This window comes from Doryrhamphus excisus, linkage group LG12 (assembly GCF_037039965.1).
Source record: "Doryrhamphus excisus strain RoL-2023G ecotype Guam linkage group LG12, RoL_Dexc_Guam_v1.1, whole genome shotgun sequence".
Classification (NCBI taxonomy): domain Eukaryota; kingdom Metazoa; phylum Chordata; class Actinopteri; order Syngnathiformes; family Syngnathidae; genus Doryrhamphus; species Doryrhamphus excisus.
Window position 1 is genome coordinate 19453321 of NC_136368.1, and position 19896 is coordinate 19473216.

The following is a 19896-nucleotide window of genomic DNA, read 5'->3' on the forward strand; positions in this document are numbered from 1 at the left end:
TGCAGGGATTCAAACGCAAACCCTGACATTAAATGATCAAGGCAAAATAGACTCAAAAGCGGGTTGAATGTAAACAGAAAATATCACTGACTAAATATCACTCTGTATCATATCCTTACAGGAAAACATGCAAATAATGAAAATAATTAAGGTGGCTCATGATGAATTAATTTTGGATTCTGATCATGTTTTGTTTTTATTTAGATAATAATTAAATTTTTTAAATAAATATGGATTAATATAATGTGGATAACATTGCTTAATTTTAATCGTTAAATATATGTATTTTAAAAGAAAATTATTAATACGCAAAATGTTTCATTTTGATTCAGGAATTATTTTTTCCTGAATCAAAATGAATTCAAGAATTATTTTTTTTCCTGAATCAAAATGAATAAAACAGTGCTACAATAAAAAAACAATGATATAAAATAAATTAAATTAATTTATTTATTAATTAATTTAATTAATTAATTAATTAATTAAAGCACACATGCATAATTTTAATTAACAAAACATTATGGTATTAATAAGAAATAATTATTAAAGCCATGAAACATTTTCCGTATTAATAATTTTCTTTTAAAATACATATATTTAATGATTAAAATTAAGTAACGTTATTCATATTATATTTATCCATATTTATTGAAAATTGAAATAATATCTAAATAAAAACAAAACTTGATCAGAAATCAAAATTAATTCATCATGAGCCACCTCAATTGTTTTCATTATTTGCATGTTTTCCTGTAAGGAAATGATATTTAGTCAGTGATATTTTCTGTTTACATTCAGGAAAAAATAATAACAAACATGTTATCTATTAATTAAAAAAAATGTGAATATATTTTTGTAGAAATAATAGTGAATGTTATTTGATCATTTTGCTTATTTAACTTTTTTTCTGAAAATATTTTATTTAATACTGCCAATGACTAATTTGTGGTATCATACGGCTATAATGCATTAGTTTTGTCTTTTTGGTTTTCTTTATAAACACCAAATCAATGCTAAAGAAGGCGTCCAACATGGAGGAACACAGCATCACGTGATGTGTTCACGTTCCCATTACAACACCCAGAGAGGAACCCCCCCATTGAAGAGTAAAGTCAAGCCCCTCCTTTGAGGGTGAGAGCCCCTCTGCAAGTTGACTTGAGTCCACGCTCCTTTTTTTCCCCCTCAACACACACACGCGCTCACACACGCGCACACATTAGCGGAGGAGTTTCCAGTTTATCCCGGGACTCACAAACACACCCCCACGCACAGGGAAACCGATGGGATGCTACTAAAGCCGGCTGTGGATTGGATCATTTTAAGACTTTTTGTGTGTTTTAGTTGTTTCTTTACCACCGTGACAACTTTGGGAGGACTTTTTTAATTCGCCAAAGACGGAGCAAATGGGTGGCTCAAGTAGGTAACACGTTTTAAAAAAAAAATCCACGCAAGTTTCTGGGACTACAAATACGTATTTGATGGGAAAAATGGATAAGTCACACCATCGGACTGAAACATTTTAAGGTGAGCTTTTAACTATTTTCTCTTACACATTGCAATAGTTTATCCAGCTAGCAAACCATGAGAAACTAGCATAGTGGAATGAATGGTTTATATGAAACAAAACTATATTAATACAAAATATAACGATAATAATTTTATCCAGCTAGCAAACCACGAGAAACTAGCATAGTGGAATGAATGATTTATATGAGACTAAACTATATCAATACAAAATATAATGATAATAATTTTATCCAGCTATTAAACCACGAGAAACTAGCATAGTGGAATGAATGGTTTATATGAAACTAAACTATTTCAATACAAAATATAATGATAATAATTTTATCCAGCTAGCAAACCACGAGAAACTAGCATAGTGGAATGAATGGTTTATATGAAACTAAACTATATTAATACAAAATATAACGATAATAATTTTATTCAGCTAGCAAACCACGAGAAACTAGCATAGTGGAATGAATGGTTTATATGAAACTAAACTATATTAATACAAAATATAACGATAATAATTTTATTCAGCTAGCAAACCACGAGAAACTAGCATAGTGGAACGAATGATTTATATGAGACTAAACTATATCAATACAAAATATAATGATAATAATTTTATCCAGCTATTAAACCACGAGAAACTAGCATAGTGGAATGAATTGTTTATATGAGACTAAACTATTTCAATACAAAATATAATGATAATAATTTTATCCAGCTATTAAACCACGAGAAACTAGCATAGTGGAATGAATTGTTTATATGAGACTAAATTATATTAATACAAAAGATAATGATAATAATTTTATCCAGCTAGCAAACCACGAGAAACTAGCATAGTGGAATGAATGGTTTATATGAAACTAAACTATATCAATACAAAAGATAATGATAATAATTGACCTGAAAGTCAGAGAGTGGTTACTAGCGGTGTTAATATTTTGACTAGACTATAAACCACTTTTAGAATGTCGCCTGCCTTTCCACACTCTTGCATAAAACACATCAAAGTGTCAATCAAAAATGGATATCTTATTTGATACAGGATTGGATGTCAATTATTTGTGCTTAACGTTATGCATCACATGTGCTGTACTTTCTCACAGCAAATTAGTCCAGCAGGCCTGAAGTTGCATTTGGTTTAGGACAGGTGCAATAACAGTAGGCTGTGCCCAAACATGAGGAAGCCATGTGTTGCAAAGCGCCATGCAAATTAAAAGTGTCTCAACCTTTATCACGTCAAAACAATCACCCCTTCAATGAAGTCTTTATCGTCCCATCAGCGCTAACCTTAAAGATGAAGATGTATCCCGGTCATGTGTGTGTCCTGGCTGCTGCACTCTTGGCCCTCCTGGCTCCCGGGGCCCAGGCTTGTCCCAGGAGCTGTAACTGCTACCAGGCCAGCGAAGTCCACTGTACTTTCCGTTCTCTGCTCACCGTCCCTCCCGGATTGCCCGTACACACACGGCGCATCAACTTGGGGTAACGGCTGCACACAAAGTTTGTCAGATGGTGTATTTTGTTTACTGCGCTAACACAGAGAGGAGGTGTCAAACCACAACAGAGTGGAAGTAAGGAATGTTTGTTAAGTTGATGATGATCTGTGTTTTTTTGGGTGGGGTGTGTGTGTGGGGGTGCACCTGCAGATTCAATAGCATCAGCAGGATCCATGACGGTTCGCTCGCCCGGCTGGAGAGGTTGGAGCTTTTGATGCTGCACAGCAACGTCATCTACAGCCTGCCGGATGCACTGTTCAAAGACCTGAAATCACTGCAGGTAAACTGGGACTCCATGTGAGGCTGAACATAAGGACCCTTCACTTTTGAATATATCGCTGCTATATGACCCTGGGCTGCGTATTGTTGAAGGCAATTGCGATTCCGTGTATCAGGAAAATATGTATTTTGTCATATAGTACATTTAACCCCTTACTGTGTAGGTCGGGTGCCGAAAGTGCGGCCTGGGGGCCATTTGAGGCCTGCAACTTGTTTTTTATTGGCCCACTGTACATTGTAGAAATTAAATTATACCAAAAACCCAGCAGAAAATGCTAAGTATAAATAGACGGGTGATGGACTGGTTCCTATTTCCATGGCTAAAAATAACCAATTACCTAAAAATGTAATCCAATACTTCTCTACAAGAGAATTGAAATATGATCTCAGGGAAGAAGTACATTTGAAACACTTCTATGCTAGGACTACGTTAAAAAGCCATAGCATTTCAGTATGTGGAATCAAACTATGGAATGGATTGAGTAAGACCCTCAAACAATGCACAACGATGAACCAATTCAAGAAACAATACAAGCAGTTGATGTTTGCTAAATACAAGGATGAAGAGTCTTGAACCAGTCATGATGTGCTATACATATCACTATATTGACAGTTACTATGGTAACCATTATGTCATTGTATGGTTATATCACCTCGTACTTCAGTACGTGACAAAAATAAAATAAAAAAAACTTAAACTATATTAGGAAAGCAGGAAGTGAACAAATGTAACAGTTACTGATTGTAAAAGTACCAGATGGAGGGGTAGGATTTAATAAGCTTTGCTTCTTCCTACTCCTTTTGGACATGCAGAACTGTGAACTGATTATGTGATGCATTCAATTGTAATTTGATGCATGTTCAAATGAAATAAAACCATAACCATGTACAAGATGTATGCTAATCAGAAAATGTGCATAAATGTGAAGCAAAACTTTTTAAGGTTAATATTATTCAGCCCTATTTATTGTCCTCCATCAACCAGGAAGTAAACTGCTAAGTAAAAAAAATATATAAAAATGACACTCTTTATGTTATTATAGTCACATCTGGTAATTATAACTTTGCTAAAACAGCAATTCTAACAGTTGCCTCAGACAAAGGCACATTGTTTATTCAGATTTGAAAATCTTTTGGGTTATGTGAATGATGTCTTGAGTTGGATGCCTGCAGGGATGAAATGCAGCTATTGCATAAGACAGCAGTCCATTAAACTCACAGTGGGCATGTTAAAAGAAACCTGAAGGCAAGAGATTTTACCCAAGTCATTGGCGCCTTTCATTTCCCAGGAAAATGAGGATATATTAGCCGCAGTGTGACAATAGAATACATTTTTCTGTATGCTGACATCTCCACGTGCTAAAATTGTCAGCAGCTGGAAAAGATGTACCCCCCCGCCCCCAGGGAGATGATTTATCTTCACAGAAAATCCACAATATGTTTTTCATCATCGTGGACGCTCTTGCTTTATTGTCAGCTATTCCCAGGACCTGACAATGGACACCGGAAGAGTACGAGTCCTCAGTTTAAAATGCAAACTTGTTCTCCTGTCATTTAATATAACCATCTGCTCCTCCGCAGATACTAAAACTGAGCTACAACAAGCTGACAGAGATCCCTTCATCCCAGACCTTTTTTGGCCTGACCTCGCTACTGCGTCTGTACTTGGATCACAACCACATCCAGTACATCCACCCTCGGGCTTTTCTCCAGCTGCCAAACCTCCGTTTGCTCCGTCTGCAAGGGAACAGGCTGCATCAGCTTCATCCCCAAGCTCTGTGCACAGTTTCCATCCTCAACACTTTCTACTTTTCTACACTCAGGTTGGTCGTAAGCCACAATTAGCTGATATTTGCATGAAAACACAATAAGTCGTATTTGTAGTTTTTCTTGCCACTTTGCGGTCCTACATGTTCTTAGATCGTCTGTGATTTACAATATGCTGCATTCAAGACCGCTGGAAAGTTGGGAACATTGAGGTTCCACCTCAAAGCATTCCAGTCAAACGTAAACAAAAAACATTTACAATAGCTTTGTTTGTCAAGAGACAATTTATTTCTGGCAGCTTTGATTTTTTTTTTTTACATGTAACCAAGAGCAGAAAACAGATGCTTTATCTATACGTCAAATTTGAATGGAAAACAGTTTTCCGTAAATGTAGAGGCATTGTGAGGAATTGCCATTGTGTGGTGACATCAGAAGTATTTTTCTAGTCGGGTCTTTACTGCGGCTAACTGCGGTATTTACTGTCTTTCATCTTCTTTGCTGACACACCGTAAATCTTAAAACATGTTCCCCTGTGTAGGCACTTAGATCTGTCCAACAACAGTCTACGCACCCTCCCCAGGACCACCTTTCAGACCGCCCCCATGCTGGAAACAGTAGCGCTGCAGGCCAATCCCTGGAGCTGCGACTGCAGGATGAGTTGGTTCTCCACCTGGCATTTTGCTCACCAAGGTTTGCTCTTACTGAAGATTTTGAGTTTGCCTTTAATTTAGTCTCTTGCGTGTTGTCCCTTGATAATGGCCACTTTTTATGTGAGTAAAATGAAAATAAAGGTGAGGAGAAAGAGAAATGGAAAGGATTAGCATCAGGAATGAAGATAGTCACTTTCCGACTGATTGACAAGCCTGTAATATGTTTTATAACTTGTATGTATTCACATTCAAATACATCAAATGACATTTTTATACACTTTTGACATCTCTTTCATCTGATTGAAATCAAGTCCCCCCTTTTTCCTCGTATTCTCAATCTCTGGTTTATTTCAGGCTTTCATGAGGATGCAATAGAAGACAGGAATTTGAAATGTTTCTCCTTGACATGCTAGACTTAACCTCCCATGACTAATATATTGGCAGCATTGTGTGCAGGCTGTTGAAACAAAGGCTAATGCTTGCTGTGGAATAATTAGGTTTTGCATATTTACGATTTATGAGCAGATTAAGTAACCATATCGAATTAGTAAGTGATATGAAGTGTAATTAATAGTACAGAAGAGCGTGCATGCAAAATCTGGCATAAGTGACACGCACAGACAGATGAAACGTGCACATTATCATATAATGTATAAGGGATCACTTCCTCTCATCTGTTTTTGTCTGTCTTTTCAACTAGAATTATTGAAATGTGCCGGAGGTCCTCAATGTCCAATATGCGAATCACCAAGTGCACTTCAAGGTCAAAACCTGCTAGAACAGAAAGATCTGACCTGCAAATCCCCTGTGATTTTCCTGCGAGGAGAAGAAACACATCCTGAGATGGAAGTCACTGAAATCCAACCTGGTGAATCCTTCAGAAAGCCTTTAGGCAATGCTTCCCTTGGGCTGTCGGACCAAGAGGGGAACAGTGTCCAACTACGCTGCAGCATCACACACTCGGCGGACTCCCAGAATGAGTTTCCTGCCCCGGATCTCTCCCTTTCCTCTTCTTCTCCTGTCGCCATGGCATTGTCTGTCACTCTGGAATGCCCCATGGAAAGAGCGAGCCATGAGAGTCTTTGGAGGATCCTGGCTTACTATAGTGAGTCTGCAGTGCAGCTTGAGAGGGAAATCATGTCGAATAAACCTCCAGATTTGGCTTACCGCTATAGGCAAACAACCGAGTCGGAGGGTTACTATAATACTGGAGTCAAAGCCACCGTCCAAACAGGACCACACTGGTTAATGCAGGAGGCAATCGGAATTCAGCTCAACAGAGCACAGTCTAGCCGGCACGCGGTCAGCCTGATATACTCCACAAGGGTTTCTGCTCGTCCTGACCCCACAACAGATCCAGCGTCATCTGACACTGCTTCTCACCCATGGGTACTCATTTCAACTAACCGCACCGCCACAGCGCTAGCAGCTATGGCAGGTTCCACGCTGGAGCTCCCCTGCCCTCTTCTAAGTTCTGGTAATCCCCAAGTACATTGGCTTCTCCCTGACGGATCAAAACTTACTTCGCCTTCCGGTAGCCATGATGGTAGGATTCAGGCCTCTGACACCGGGCTCCTGCTGCGGAAGGTGGAAGTCTCAAATACAGGGCTTTACTACTGTTTAGCCCAGGCTGGAACTGATTCAGATGTTCTCCCTATCCGCCTGATAGTTGAGGAGTCCTCTGCACCACCGACAGGTGAGCAAGTTGGACCTCCTGTCACAGGAGAAGCTGGACAGCCTGTAAGTCTATCTTGCAGGGTATCCGGTTCACCAGAACCACACACAAGTTGGGTGTTACCAAATGGAAATATAGTTCGGAAGGGACTAGCAGTATCAGGTGGACTTATGATGCAATCAAATGGGAGTCTATTTCTTTACAACCCCTCTCGGAGAGATGCTGGTCAATACCGTTGTGTTGCTGTCAACCAGTACGGTAGCGCCTCCTTGTCCACGAACCTAGAAATAAACCCACGGAAGTCTCTGTCTCTTGGAGATGTCCCAGTGGGGCCACAATCAGCCTCTGGACGATCAACAAAGATACGAGCGCCGCTATTACATCCGATAGAGGAAGGATCAGGGGATGAAGTTGAGGAGGAAAAAGAGAACACTTTTGTCGGTAATAGGAATCACCCAAGACCCAATTCAAACAGACGATTTCAAGTCGGTAAATCCCCAAGACGAGGGTCTTTGAGAGAAGGTTTCTTGAGGAGAGGAGGGAGGCCGATATCACCTGAGCAGAGAAGAAACCGCTACGAGAACAGGCCGAGAATCACCACAAACAAACAAAAAATAGACCCTCAAAAATGGGCCGACCTACTGGCAAAGATACGTCAGAAGACTACGCCCGCTAACAACAGTGAAGATATCACAACAGAGAGGCCCATCGCAAAACCATCGCGAGGAGAAGAAAACACAGAAAGAAAGGAAGATGGTGATGACACAAACATCGAGGGAGAAGACGGATCAGAAATTGAAGGGTCGTCAGTCGATGATGCTATTGTGCGAGAGGAAAGTCTACATCCTACTTATCCCACTCAGACAATAAACGACGTAACACGAGTGGAAACTAGGACAAAAACAGACACTGAGAGACTTACAGACCGTGGGTCCTTGAAAACACAAACACACGAGAACGAGGCTGTAACACAGCTCCCCAAAACAACACGGACAAATCCAGTCACCTTAACACCAACCTTTGGAACTAATGAAATTGACCCAGATCCAGCTGGAGGAGAGGAACAGGAAGTTAACCCCACCTCCTCGACAGTCAGACCTTCAAAACCACAGAGGGGATTCATGCCTAATTTAGTTCCAAAAACACGGCCTCAAAGCCCGTGGAACTCTCGCAGGAGGATCGGACAGCGGAGGCGAGTCATCGGCAGGCCAAGGGGGCGACCTATGACACCACCGCAACCTCTGCCTGATTCTCCAAAACATGGGACTACTGTCACTCTAGTGTCGAAATTCACCACGTCTCTACCGACTGTGGAGAAAGAGACTGCTAATACTCAAACTACTTTTTCTTCTCCAAAAGTTACCATTGTGAATCCGGCGATTCCTTCTATATCTACCACTCTTGATATCACCAGTTCACAGACTCCTTCCACCCGGACTTCATTGACCCACATTGACACGGAGACACACACAGACATGACTGCAGTCTTTAAATCCCAGTCACCAGTGACTGATGGCTCTTATGATGCACACACAAAAACTCAAAAAACCTCAAGCGTTAATGATGATGGATCCTCGGGCAAAGGAGGTGAAGGCCTGGAAACTAAAGTTGATGTTGGACGGAATGTGTCTCCTATCCTCACCACACTATCCTCCACTGTTTCCTTGGCAACTCCTTCAGTCAGTCCCACAAATAACTATGTTACCAGCGGTATTGGTGTTGCAGCTCTAGATGACACACTTTCAACACCGAGTACATTGGAACGTTTTAGTCCATCGACAATGTCTCCCATAACTACATCTGTATACAGCACTGCCAAACATGCCACGTCTTCAACGCTTACATCTACTGCTCCCACAATTGTAATATATTCTTCCACTACCCTCCCCCCGAGTACAACTTTCAGTGGTACAGATGCAGCAGATCCATTCCAAGCTGGTTCCCGAATGAATTTAGTTACCACTCCTTCAAAAACGGAAACTTCCACGTTTGGTGCCACCTCTGCCAAAATGAAATTAACTCCAACCAGTAGTAACTACAACTCTGCTTCCACCACAACAATAACTTCAAGCACTTCCACGTCATCCAGAGAGAGGCCAAACATCGGCCAGGTCAATCCCAAAGGGAGGCCTGCGTCTGGCGCTTCGAACCAGAGTCGACCCCCAACTGACTGGAGAAACCCCGGAGCTAATTTCATTCCAGATTCACACAGCAGCAGGCCACAGTGGTCTCCATCCCCTCTTCCTGCCTCCCCACGGGTGAGTCTTAATGGATTTTTTTTTTAAAAAACGATTTAAGCCAAATGTGTCGTAAAGCCCACACATACGACAGTAACAAAGATAAAAACACTTTGCTTTAATTTGAACAAACTCAATTATTTACAAATCTCTGTGGTCTTTTCAGTCATTTAGAAAGTTTTGACATTTCTTTAAGGGCATACTTAAAATGTAGATTTGGCATTGGGCCAGAAAACAGTTATAGGCAAACACACTCAACCCAAATGTGCAAGCCAAGGGGGGAAAAAAGCTTAGCAGAAAATGCATGATAAATCTGAAAATAGTCTAATCTGTGATCACATGACCTGCTGCTATTAAACCTAAGGGATGTTTACGGCAGTTCTTCAATTTCTGGGATTTTTCAGCACGCTGTCAATAAGCAGAGATGAAAAACACATGCGCCATTACAACAACATTATGCATCATCAGAGTCTAATCCCACGGGATTTATTGCAATAAGACTTTAATTCATTTACAAAGCTGTGCAATCCAAAGTGATGAACCCATCACAGATGAACTTTCTGGAATCAAATGATTTTTAAACATTAGTGTTGCTATCACACCCTTTTGTATCATGCTAGTGCATTTTAATATTTTATGCGATTGCAAAAATATTGTTCCCAGGCACCGGTTTTACGATCCAGGCCAAAGATTGCTGACCCACACATCAGAACTGTGTCATTCCCAGCAGAAGGCATTGCAAGACTGACTTGTGAAGCTCAAGGAGAACCAAAACCCTCCATCACATGGACCAAGGTTGCCACAGGTAGGAAATAGGAGAAATATACATATTTGATTCATACATAAGTATATGCACATCGAGTACGACACGCATTGCATTTACATGGAAATGAGTCTTATCTTACATTTAGATGTACGTATGTCAAACATGATTGATTTGTGTACTGAATTAAAAACTCAACAATACTGTATGGACCTACTTGGAACATGCAGGCCAACCATAGGTTTTCCATCTCTGGAAACCAATTTGAATTCCATTTGTATGTATACAGTTAAACATGGAATAAATAAATAATGGCTCGTATTCAAGGAATACACAGCACATACGCTATACATACTGTACATGGAGGATATACTATACCGGAACGACATTAATGAATATTTCGCAGTTAATTCCATCTCAATCATTTCCTTTGTCAGCTGTAAAACAACAAATAGTCAAACAGAGACAGTCAAGACGATGACACAAACACGTTGTTAAGAACTAATGATGACCCAAGACTTTTGCAGAGCGCTGCATATCTGGAAAATGTTCATTACCACATAATTAACTTGTAACTTATGGTCCTGAATCTGTGCACGCTTATTTGTTTATGCATTTGTTGCCCTTATTGATTTACTTACTGTTTGTTGGTTTGTGTGTCTCAGGAGCGGTCATGTCAGTCCATTCCAGGTCTCAGCGCTTTGAGGTGCTACCAAACGGCAGCCTTGTCATCCGAAACGTTCAGCTACAAGACAGGGGCACGTACATCTGCAGCGCTTACAGCTTCCTTGGTCGCGACCGGTGAGAATACTTTATCAGTTCCGAATGCAAATTCTACACATTTTATGATGACAATAAGCATTTGCACTATGAGGATGTTTTTGCTTTTTTTTTTTTTTTACACGACAAGGCTGTTAACCACCCTGGAAGTATGGACACGTCCCCCTCGAATGCAGCTAGCCAGCTATAAAGAATCCACCATCCATCAAGGTGGAGAAGTCCACCTGGAATGCCGAGCTAGCGGTGTCCCAACTCCTCTCCTCTCTTGGGTTCTTCCGGATCGCTCTGTCCTGACCTCCACTGCCAACTCAAGCAATCGAATCAGCATGGACCCAAACGGAACCCTTCATATTTCATTAATCTCACCAAGTGACCGCGGCATATATCGTTGCGTGGCCTCCAACTCAGCTGGTGCCGCCAGCGCTTCCGTTCGCTTGCACGTCTCGTCGCTGCAACCCAGAGAGGAACACCTCCTCTTGGCTCCAGGGAGACCTCTTTATGTGCACTGCACCGCAAGAGGGGCACCGCCACCGACTTTAAGATGGCGTATCCCAAGTGGGGCTCAAGTTCGGCCAACACAGTTTCTCCACGGCAACCTTTTTGTCTTGCCAAACGGGACCCTGCATATTCGAAAAGTGGGGCCTAAGGATGCTGGGATTTATGAATGCACATCCATGAATGCAGTTGGAACTGAAATGAGGACCGTAAGAGTAGAAATTAAAGAGGAAACCGAGACAAGCGATGCATCCTCTCTACTGAAAAACAGTTCTTCGTCCCTTCACGGCTACCATTCAAAGCCTCACCTGACCCATCAGTCACCTTCTCACGGATCCAAGAAAGGGCCAGGAACGGCCTCAAAATCCTCACCTGACCCTCACCAGCTCACTTCTGCAGACTCAGCCTCAAAAATCAATCGAACAGTCATCACCTCCCCCTCACAGCTGACTAATTTAACAAAAGCCTCAGTAGCGACCCGTAACACCACAGTGTCCTTTGGGGTTGGAAACACGTCTGAAAAAGTCAACGCTTCAGTCGTGTTACACTCCATGCCCGTCTCTCCATTCAGTAAAGCCCGGATTGTGTCCAGCTCACCTTCCACCACGACCGTGTCCTACGGGGAGAAACTGCAGCTTCACTGCTCTGTAACGGGGAACCCGTCCCCTATTATTATTTGGAGGACACCCAGCAGGAAATTGATCGACATGCATTTTAGGTATTCCGTGTATGAAATGATTTAATGTTTTAGTAATGTAATTATTATCTGTCTCACAGTGTATCTTTTGTCTGTTTTTATATGTCTCGACTGAAGTTTCGACAGACGTCTGAAGGTGCACCCGAACGGCACGCTGTCGGTCCAGTCAGCGACAGAACGGGACGTCGGAGACTATCTTTGCATTGCACGAAACAAGGTTGCAGATGACTATCGTCTCTTGCGTGTTTCTGTGGTCGTCAAGCCCGCGAAAATTGAGCACAAGCTGCCTTTCAATCAGATGGTCTCGTTCGGGAAGGCGCTGAAGGTAACCTTTTTGATCCTACCGGGCTAGACGAGAATTAAACTAGAGATTTCTTTTTCAGAAATCTAAACTCAAATGACTATTCTGAAACTTTGAGGGATTATTCATCAATGTCAAAACACGAAATCTACCTGTGGATTTTAAAAGACTATCTGACGTGAGATTTCCGAGGTGGTTGAGGTCGATGATTTAATCAGTATGTGTCTTAAACCAATCTTCTAACTTTTCAGGGATTAGGGAACAAGAACTCTATTCAATTTCAGATATATCAGATGTAAGATGCTTCAGATATCATGGCCGAATGTCAGCACTGGGGCGGGGCGGGGGGGAGTTGGACGAGATGGGATTTAGAAAGGCTATTTTGGTGTCTGCTCTGTTAAATTTCAATTCCCTCAAAAAGGTAATAATGTCTAGGTCTTTTTCCACTAAGAAAGAGTTTCCAACTGGGCGCAGTTTGCTGAACTGATTCATCAGTCAGCAGCCTTCATGGATGACAATGAATATTTAAAAGCTGTTAATGCTAATGTCAAAGCTTAATGAGAAACATGAGTGGGTGTGTAAGGGAGGACACCAGCTTACCGCGGTCGTTTCTCACTCCTCCATTGTTTATGCTGTTTACATGTACTGTATGTACAGTAAAGTCTCGTTATATCGATATTCTCGGGAGTCGGAAAAAATATCGATGTAACCGGACAATCGATATATCCGATCCTGCGCCGAACTGCATTAAAAGTGGGCAATAATGCACTCGACATTGTTCTATACACACGAGAGAAACCACGAACGCTAGCATGTACATATGAAAAACAGTGATTATTGCAGGCGATAAAAAGATAACTGAATACAACACAATTAAATACATGTATTTGTACGCTTGTGTCTTCGTTGGAATAGGTGTGTATGCTATGTCAGTTGGTTCTTCATCCTCATCGTCCTCGTCATCCTCGTCATGAAAACACTAAGTCTATTCACTGAATCTTCCCTCTAAATTATACAAATATTTACTCCTTTACTTCAAAAGATTGTTTAATACTTACCTCATATTAATTACCTGTAATCCTCTAATTACCGTCCGTCGGTGGAAAAGCCGAAACAGTGTTAGTCGAAAATCAAACAATACGCCGTTTACAGATTTCGCTAATGGTGGTATTGAAATCCTTAAGCAAAGATTGATTCAGCTTTAAGCTGCTTTTGTATCGATATAAGCAGACCAAATTGGCTGGCGGGAGATGAAAAGGGCATCGTAGTAACCGGATTATCGTAATAACCAGGTATCGTACTAACCGGAACTAATGATATAAAAGACTATAAATTTGCCGGGAAATGAAAATAGTATCGATATAACCGATATCGATATAACGAGACTTTACTGTATACTGAATTGTATACAATGTGTTTTCCAGTGTTGGAAATATGTTTTTACAAATGAATTACCCTTTCAAAAAAATGTCTAACAACGAATGTGGTTGTTGTAGGTGGACTGTTTGGCCTCCGGTCGACCTAACCCTGCTGTGAGTTGGAGTCTACCAGATGGAACAATGGTGAACAGTGTGTTGCAGGGGGCGGATAGACCAGGGCGGACGCGGAGGTTAATCGTCTTTGATAACGGAACGCTTCTGCTTCCGGCAGTGGGTATGGGAGAGGAAGGGGAGTATACCTGTTATGCCGAGAATCAAGGAGGTCAAGATATCATGAAGGTAAACACAAGTCGGAATACACAGAAACTGAAAATTATTAAAAAATTTTCTTGCTTCAAATTTTTCCCTTGAAGGTAAACGTCAAGGTCATGACAAGATCTCCACCAGCCTTCAGTGGTGACAGAAGTTACCAAGTCATTAAAGTACGCCAGGGTTCAACCGCCACCATTCGCTGCCAGGCCATGGGTGATCCCCCGCCAACTGTGACCTGGTTCTCTCCAGCACACCGTGCCATTCCATCTCGTTCTGGTTTTTACTCCGATCGGATAACGGTGGCTTCAGGAGGAACTCTGGAGATCCGTTTGGTCCAGAACACCGATACAGGAAACTATACATGCCAAGCAAGCAACTCAGCAGGGAAGAAAATGATGGTGGTGGGTCTTGAGGTGGAGGTCCCTAGTCATGGAAACAACGGCTTTAGTGTAGCAACCGGTGCTCTTAATCCAGCCCAAATGAGTCATTCTGAAAATGGATTCAAAAGTCCTACAAGTGGAATCACAACCCAGCTCAGCCGCGTTATCAGCATCGGCGTGAACGGCGGTGGAAACATAGGCGTAAAAGCGGATAACATCGGAATTATGACTAGAACTGGACCAGTAACTTTAATCGGTGAAACAACAACAACAAGAAACAGAGGAGGAAGCGTTGGAACCAGCAACGAAGTCGCAGATGCAAAGTCTAACAACGACGCAAACCCCGGCAGCGTTTCAAGAAACGGAGTGCTTGTAGGCACTACTGCTAACCGTAGCGGTAGTAGAACCCTCAGCACAAGCAGGACAAATAGCGACTCGGGAATTAACGATAAAAACAGGAACAGCGGAGTTAGCTCAAATAAACTCGCGGCGAAGCAGCTAATAACGAAAGGCCAAACTGTTCTTTTTCCATGTCCATCTCACGGTTCCCCGCCATTAACTTGGTATCTTCCCGGCAATGGCGTCCTCCCGGCCCCGTACTACGGAAGCCGGCTCACGGTGCACAGAAACGGTTCCTTGGAACTGCGGGGAGCTCGTGTGAGCGACAGTGGGACCTTTGTTTGCGTAGTTAGATCGGACAAAGGAGAAACCAGACTTCAGTACGAGTTGGCGGTCACTGAACCACAGGAAGTATCCAGATCGGTTTCATCTGTGGTTCCTCGCTCAAGAACCTCGCCATCAAAACCAGCAATGCCTGAGGTGCCTCAACGAATTACTGCTTCAAAGCCTACAGAACGTGGGGCATCTTCGCTTGCATCCCCTGATCCAGTTGGTCCTCCCGCACCTTTGGCTGTTTCAGGACCAGATGTGAGCACCAAGACTGCTTCCTTGATGAGCATAATTAATGGAGAAACTCTTCGTTTAGTCTGCTCTGTTTCTCAAACCTCAAAAAACACCCAAGGTTCCCTTTCTTGGACTTTTCCTAACGGCAAGATGGTGTCCAGGGGCGAGAGCGGCGACTCTGGACGGTACTTCGTCCAAGAGGATGGGACGCTGGTTCTGCAGCAGACGTCCGTGTTTGACCGAGGCACCTACACCTGCACATCCACCAGCCGTGATTCCTCCTCCGTTTCGGTTGTCACGGTTCCCGTCATAGTCATTGCCTATCCGCCGCGCATCACAACGGGTCCCTCGCCGGTTACCTACACGCGTCCCGGTGTCGCCGTGGAGCTGCCCTGCCTCACCATAGCAACACCCCGTGCCGTGGTTACCTGGGAAACACCAGACATGACACAGCTGAGGGTGATGGGGCAAGCTCGTATCTATGGTAACCGTTATCTCAGTCCCGGGGGTTCTTTGGTGATACAGAATCCCTCAAGTAGGGACACGGGATTTTACAGGTGCACGGCCAAAAATGTGATCGGAGTGGACACCAAGACGACGTACCTGCATGTTATATGACGCGGCAAAGAATGCTGACACAGCACAACTGAAGTATTAACTCAATGCCCAAAGCAACTGCAAAGCTCTGTTAAGATACTGTTGATGTTTAGAAAAGACTACAAAATATATATAGTGTGTGTTTTTATAGTGTTTTTTGTTGTTGCATCAGGTTATTCAAGGTTGTGTATTTATGCATTTACATCTACTACGTATTTACCAAATGTGCCTGGTCTTTATGATAGGGCTGACACACATTTCAAAATGGTGCTGAAGTTGCAGGTATTTACTATAGCAATGGTTTTATTTCATTTGAACATGCATCAGATTACAATTGAATGCATCACATCACAGTTCCACATGTCCGAAAGGAGTAGGAAGAAGCAAAGCTTATTAAATCCTACCCCTCCATATCTGTTACTTTTACATTTGTTCACTTCCTGCTTTCCATAATACAGTTTAAGGTTGTTTTTTTTTTTACTGTCACATTTGTTCACTTCCTGCTTTCCATAATACAGTTTAGCGTGTTTAAAAAAAGTTTTTTTTTAATTTTTGTCACGTACCAAAGTACTTTGGTGATATGATTTATGATTTTAAAACACTGTCTCTTTCTTGGCTAATGCATAGGAATCAAAATCTGCCTGGAATCAATTCTGAATCCTGCCAATAGGAGGATAAGATCATTTTTTTGCACAGTTTTCTAACTCAGAAACTGCCACATTTGATTTCAAACATAATGCTTCACTGGTTGCAGATTCGGAATTTATTTTTCAACATTACAAACATAGATTATTATGATTAGGATTTTTGTGAAGATCATTTTTGCCTGCACCTTCACATATTTAACAACGCCGTGTGAGATACAAAATTTATTTGCAAAACCAAGTGCATCTTTGTAATTATTAAATATTAAAGATGACAATTCTTTTATTCCAGGTATGTGCAAAAAAGATAGCAGCTGGTAGCAAACTATTTTAATTTTTCATGTTAAATTATTGCTCTTGTAAAGACTGTAAAGACTGTTTTCCTTGTGAGAAAGTGGCTACATTGGAGTCTTACTATATTTTTTAACACATGCAAATTTAATAATAAACTGGAAAATGGTTTTAACCATTTTGTTGAGTTTATTATAAAGAAACGACTTGTTCAATTTACGTAAACTCAGCTGTTAAACAATAAAGCGGTTTTGTCCTGCAGGGGACACATAATGATGACGATGACATCATATTCCTTTCACTGGAAACTGCAATAAAACTCATGAGCCTGCAGCGCCAGCAGAAAAACTACACACTCCTCCTTGCCTGCTCTCATATCCCCAACAAAGTACTCCGCTTCAAATTCTACGTGATAACACGATAACAGAATTCATGTTTGACTGACATGTACAAGATTGCAACAAAATGTTATTGAGTTGAGTTATGCTAACTTCCCATTTGTTGGCCGTGCTAATTAAAACCACTAGCATCCACCACGCAGTTAAGCAGAGGCCCAGTTGTGTGAAGACCTAACATGTTTTGAATTAAGTCGTTATGATTTCGTAATCCCGTTCATCTTGGCTCACCGACGCCATGAACGCTGCCAAAACACAACGACAACAAACAACAAATCATTGAGTTTACACGCACTCACATAAGAAGTACAGACAATACAATCAGTTAAACATACAATAGCAATTGGGCATGGTAATCCATCAAAAGCGTTGGCTGGCGCAGCAGCTGGAGAAAATAAAGAAATCTGTTATAATCCTACCCAGATCATTTCAGTTTCGAACTCTGTTAGTCAACACCAAAAACTGACCAGAACTCAGTTCACGGGACAAAATGAGTGAAATGTCACTGTTGATGTACTACACTGCTAATGGTGATGCCTTACAAAAATCCAATACTAATCCAATCCAAGTGGTTAGCACGCAGGCCTCACAGCTAGGAAACCCGAGTTCAATTCCACTCTCGGTGTGGAGTTTGCATGTTCTCCCCGTGTATGCGTGGGTTTTCTCTGGGTACTCCGGTTTCCTCCCACATTCCAAAAAAACATGCTAGGTTAATTAGCAACTCCAAATTATCCATAGGTATGAATGTGAGTGTGAATGGTTGTTTGTCTATATGTGCCCTGTGATTGGCTGGCCACCAGTCCAGGGTGTACCCCGCCTCTCGCCCAAAGACAAAAAAAATTCTAGTCTTCTCACATTATTAACTGAGAACCTGGAAGAAAAGCAGTTTTTGCCGGCCTTTGCTGGGCCCCTCCAGCTGCATCCGCTGCTTTTTCAACCGCAAATGCAGCCGACTCCTTTTCTCCTGTGCCCTCGGCATCCCGGACAAGAATGTTGCAAAAAAATGCTACTGTCACAGACATTGACAAGGGTGTACCTCTTCCTATCGCCTGAAGACAGCTGGGATAGGCTCCAGCAACCCCCTGCGGCCCTTGTGAGGATAAGCTGTAGAAAACAAATGAATCTAATCCAATTATACTACTGTCACAGTGCATAGTAAATATAAAAAAATATAACCTAATTACAGGCGGCAGACCTCACAGCTAAGAAACCAGGGTTCAATTCCACCCTCGGCCATCTCTGTGTGGAGTTTGCATGTTCTCCCCGTGCATGCGTGGGTTTTTTCCGGGTACTCCGGTTTCCTCCCACATTCCAAAAAACATGCTAGGTTAATTAGCGACTCCAAATTGTCCATAGGTATGAATGTGAGTGTGAATGGTTGTTTGTCTACGTATATGTGCCCTGTGATTGGCTGGCCACCAGTCCAGGGTGTACGCCGCCTCTCGCTCAAAGACAGCTGGGATAGGCTCCAGCACCCCCGCGACCCTTGTGAGGAAAAGCGGTAGAAAATGAATGAATAATAACCTAATTACCTTCTTAAAATACTCATATTAAAGCTATGTTAAATATGTGCCTTTTAATTTTAAATAGGACCCCCAATTTAAATCTGAATATGCAAAATGTTGGATTTTGATGTTGATATTGGAAAAAAAAAAGATGTAAAACCAGGAGTGAACACAACATTATAATAAAAAGTCCAAAAAAGTAAGTTATTTCATTGATGTTAATCAACATTTTTCCTCCGGATTTGGACACCTAAGAAGCATAAGGCCAACACTTTGTCATCTATTACTTCTACATCTGTTCACATTTTGCAACCATTTCAAACTTGAAACCCCCAAACACACAAATTACCAGTCCTGTCATCTGTTACTATGACAACTAGTGTTTGTGTATTTAAATGGAAGCCAGACACTGTTTTTTTTTTTTTTTTTGGAGTAAGTAAATTTGCTGCTCTGAGATGGTACTTGATTTTATTTTTCATTGGGATCTTGGACCAAGTTGAGTGACATGTGTCCCACATCGCTTTTAAGCATGAACTGATCTGATTCTTCTAGATAACTGGGGTGTCAAATTATCCAGACGGTCATTTTCATTCATTCATTTTCTACCGCTTTTTCCTACATATAGACAAACAACCATTCACACTCACATTCATACCTATGGACAATTTGGAGTCGCTAATTAACCTAGCATGTTTTTGGAATGTGGGAGGAAACCGGAGTACCCGGAGAAAACCCACTCATGCACGCGAAGAACATGCAAACTCCACACAGAGATAGCCGAGGGTGGAATTGAACCCTGGTCTCCTAGCTGTGAGGTCTGCACGCTAACCAC

At 41.7% G+C, this 19896-nt stretch overlaps 1 protein-coding gene across 1 annotated transcript; it reads left to right on the forward strand.

Moving 5' to 3' along the window:
* The first annotated feature begins 1218 nt into the window (after positions 1 to 1218).
* On the forward strand, positions 1219 to 17333 carry LOC131136235 (matrix-remodeling-associated protein 5-like). The gene is made up of 12 exons (XM_058082869.2): positions 1219 to 1524; positions 2802 to 3000; positions 3165 to 3294; positions 4875 to 5116; positions 5599 to 5750; positions 6411 to 9643; positions 10286 to 10427; positions 11051 to 11186; positions 11296 to 12378; positions 12475 to 12682; positions 14155 to 14376; positions 14451 to 17333. Exons 2-12 carry the CDS (start codon positions 2816 to 2818, stop codon positions 16248 to 16250), a joined length of 7533 nt encoding a protein of 2510 aa, XP_057938852.2. The 5' UTR covers positions 1219 to 1524; positions 2802 to 2815; the 3' UTR covers positions 16251 to 17333.
* Positions 17334 to 19896: the final 2563 nt, after the last annotated feature.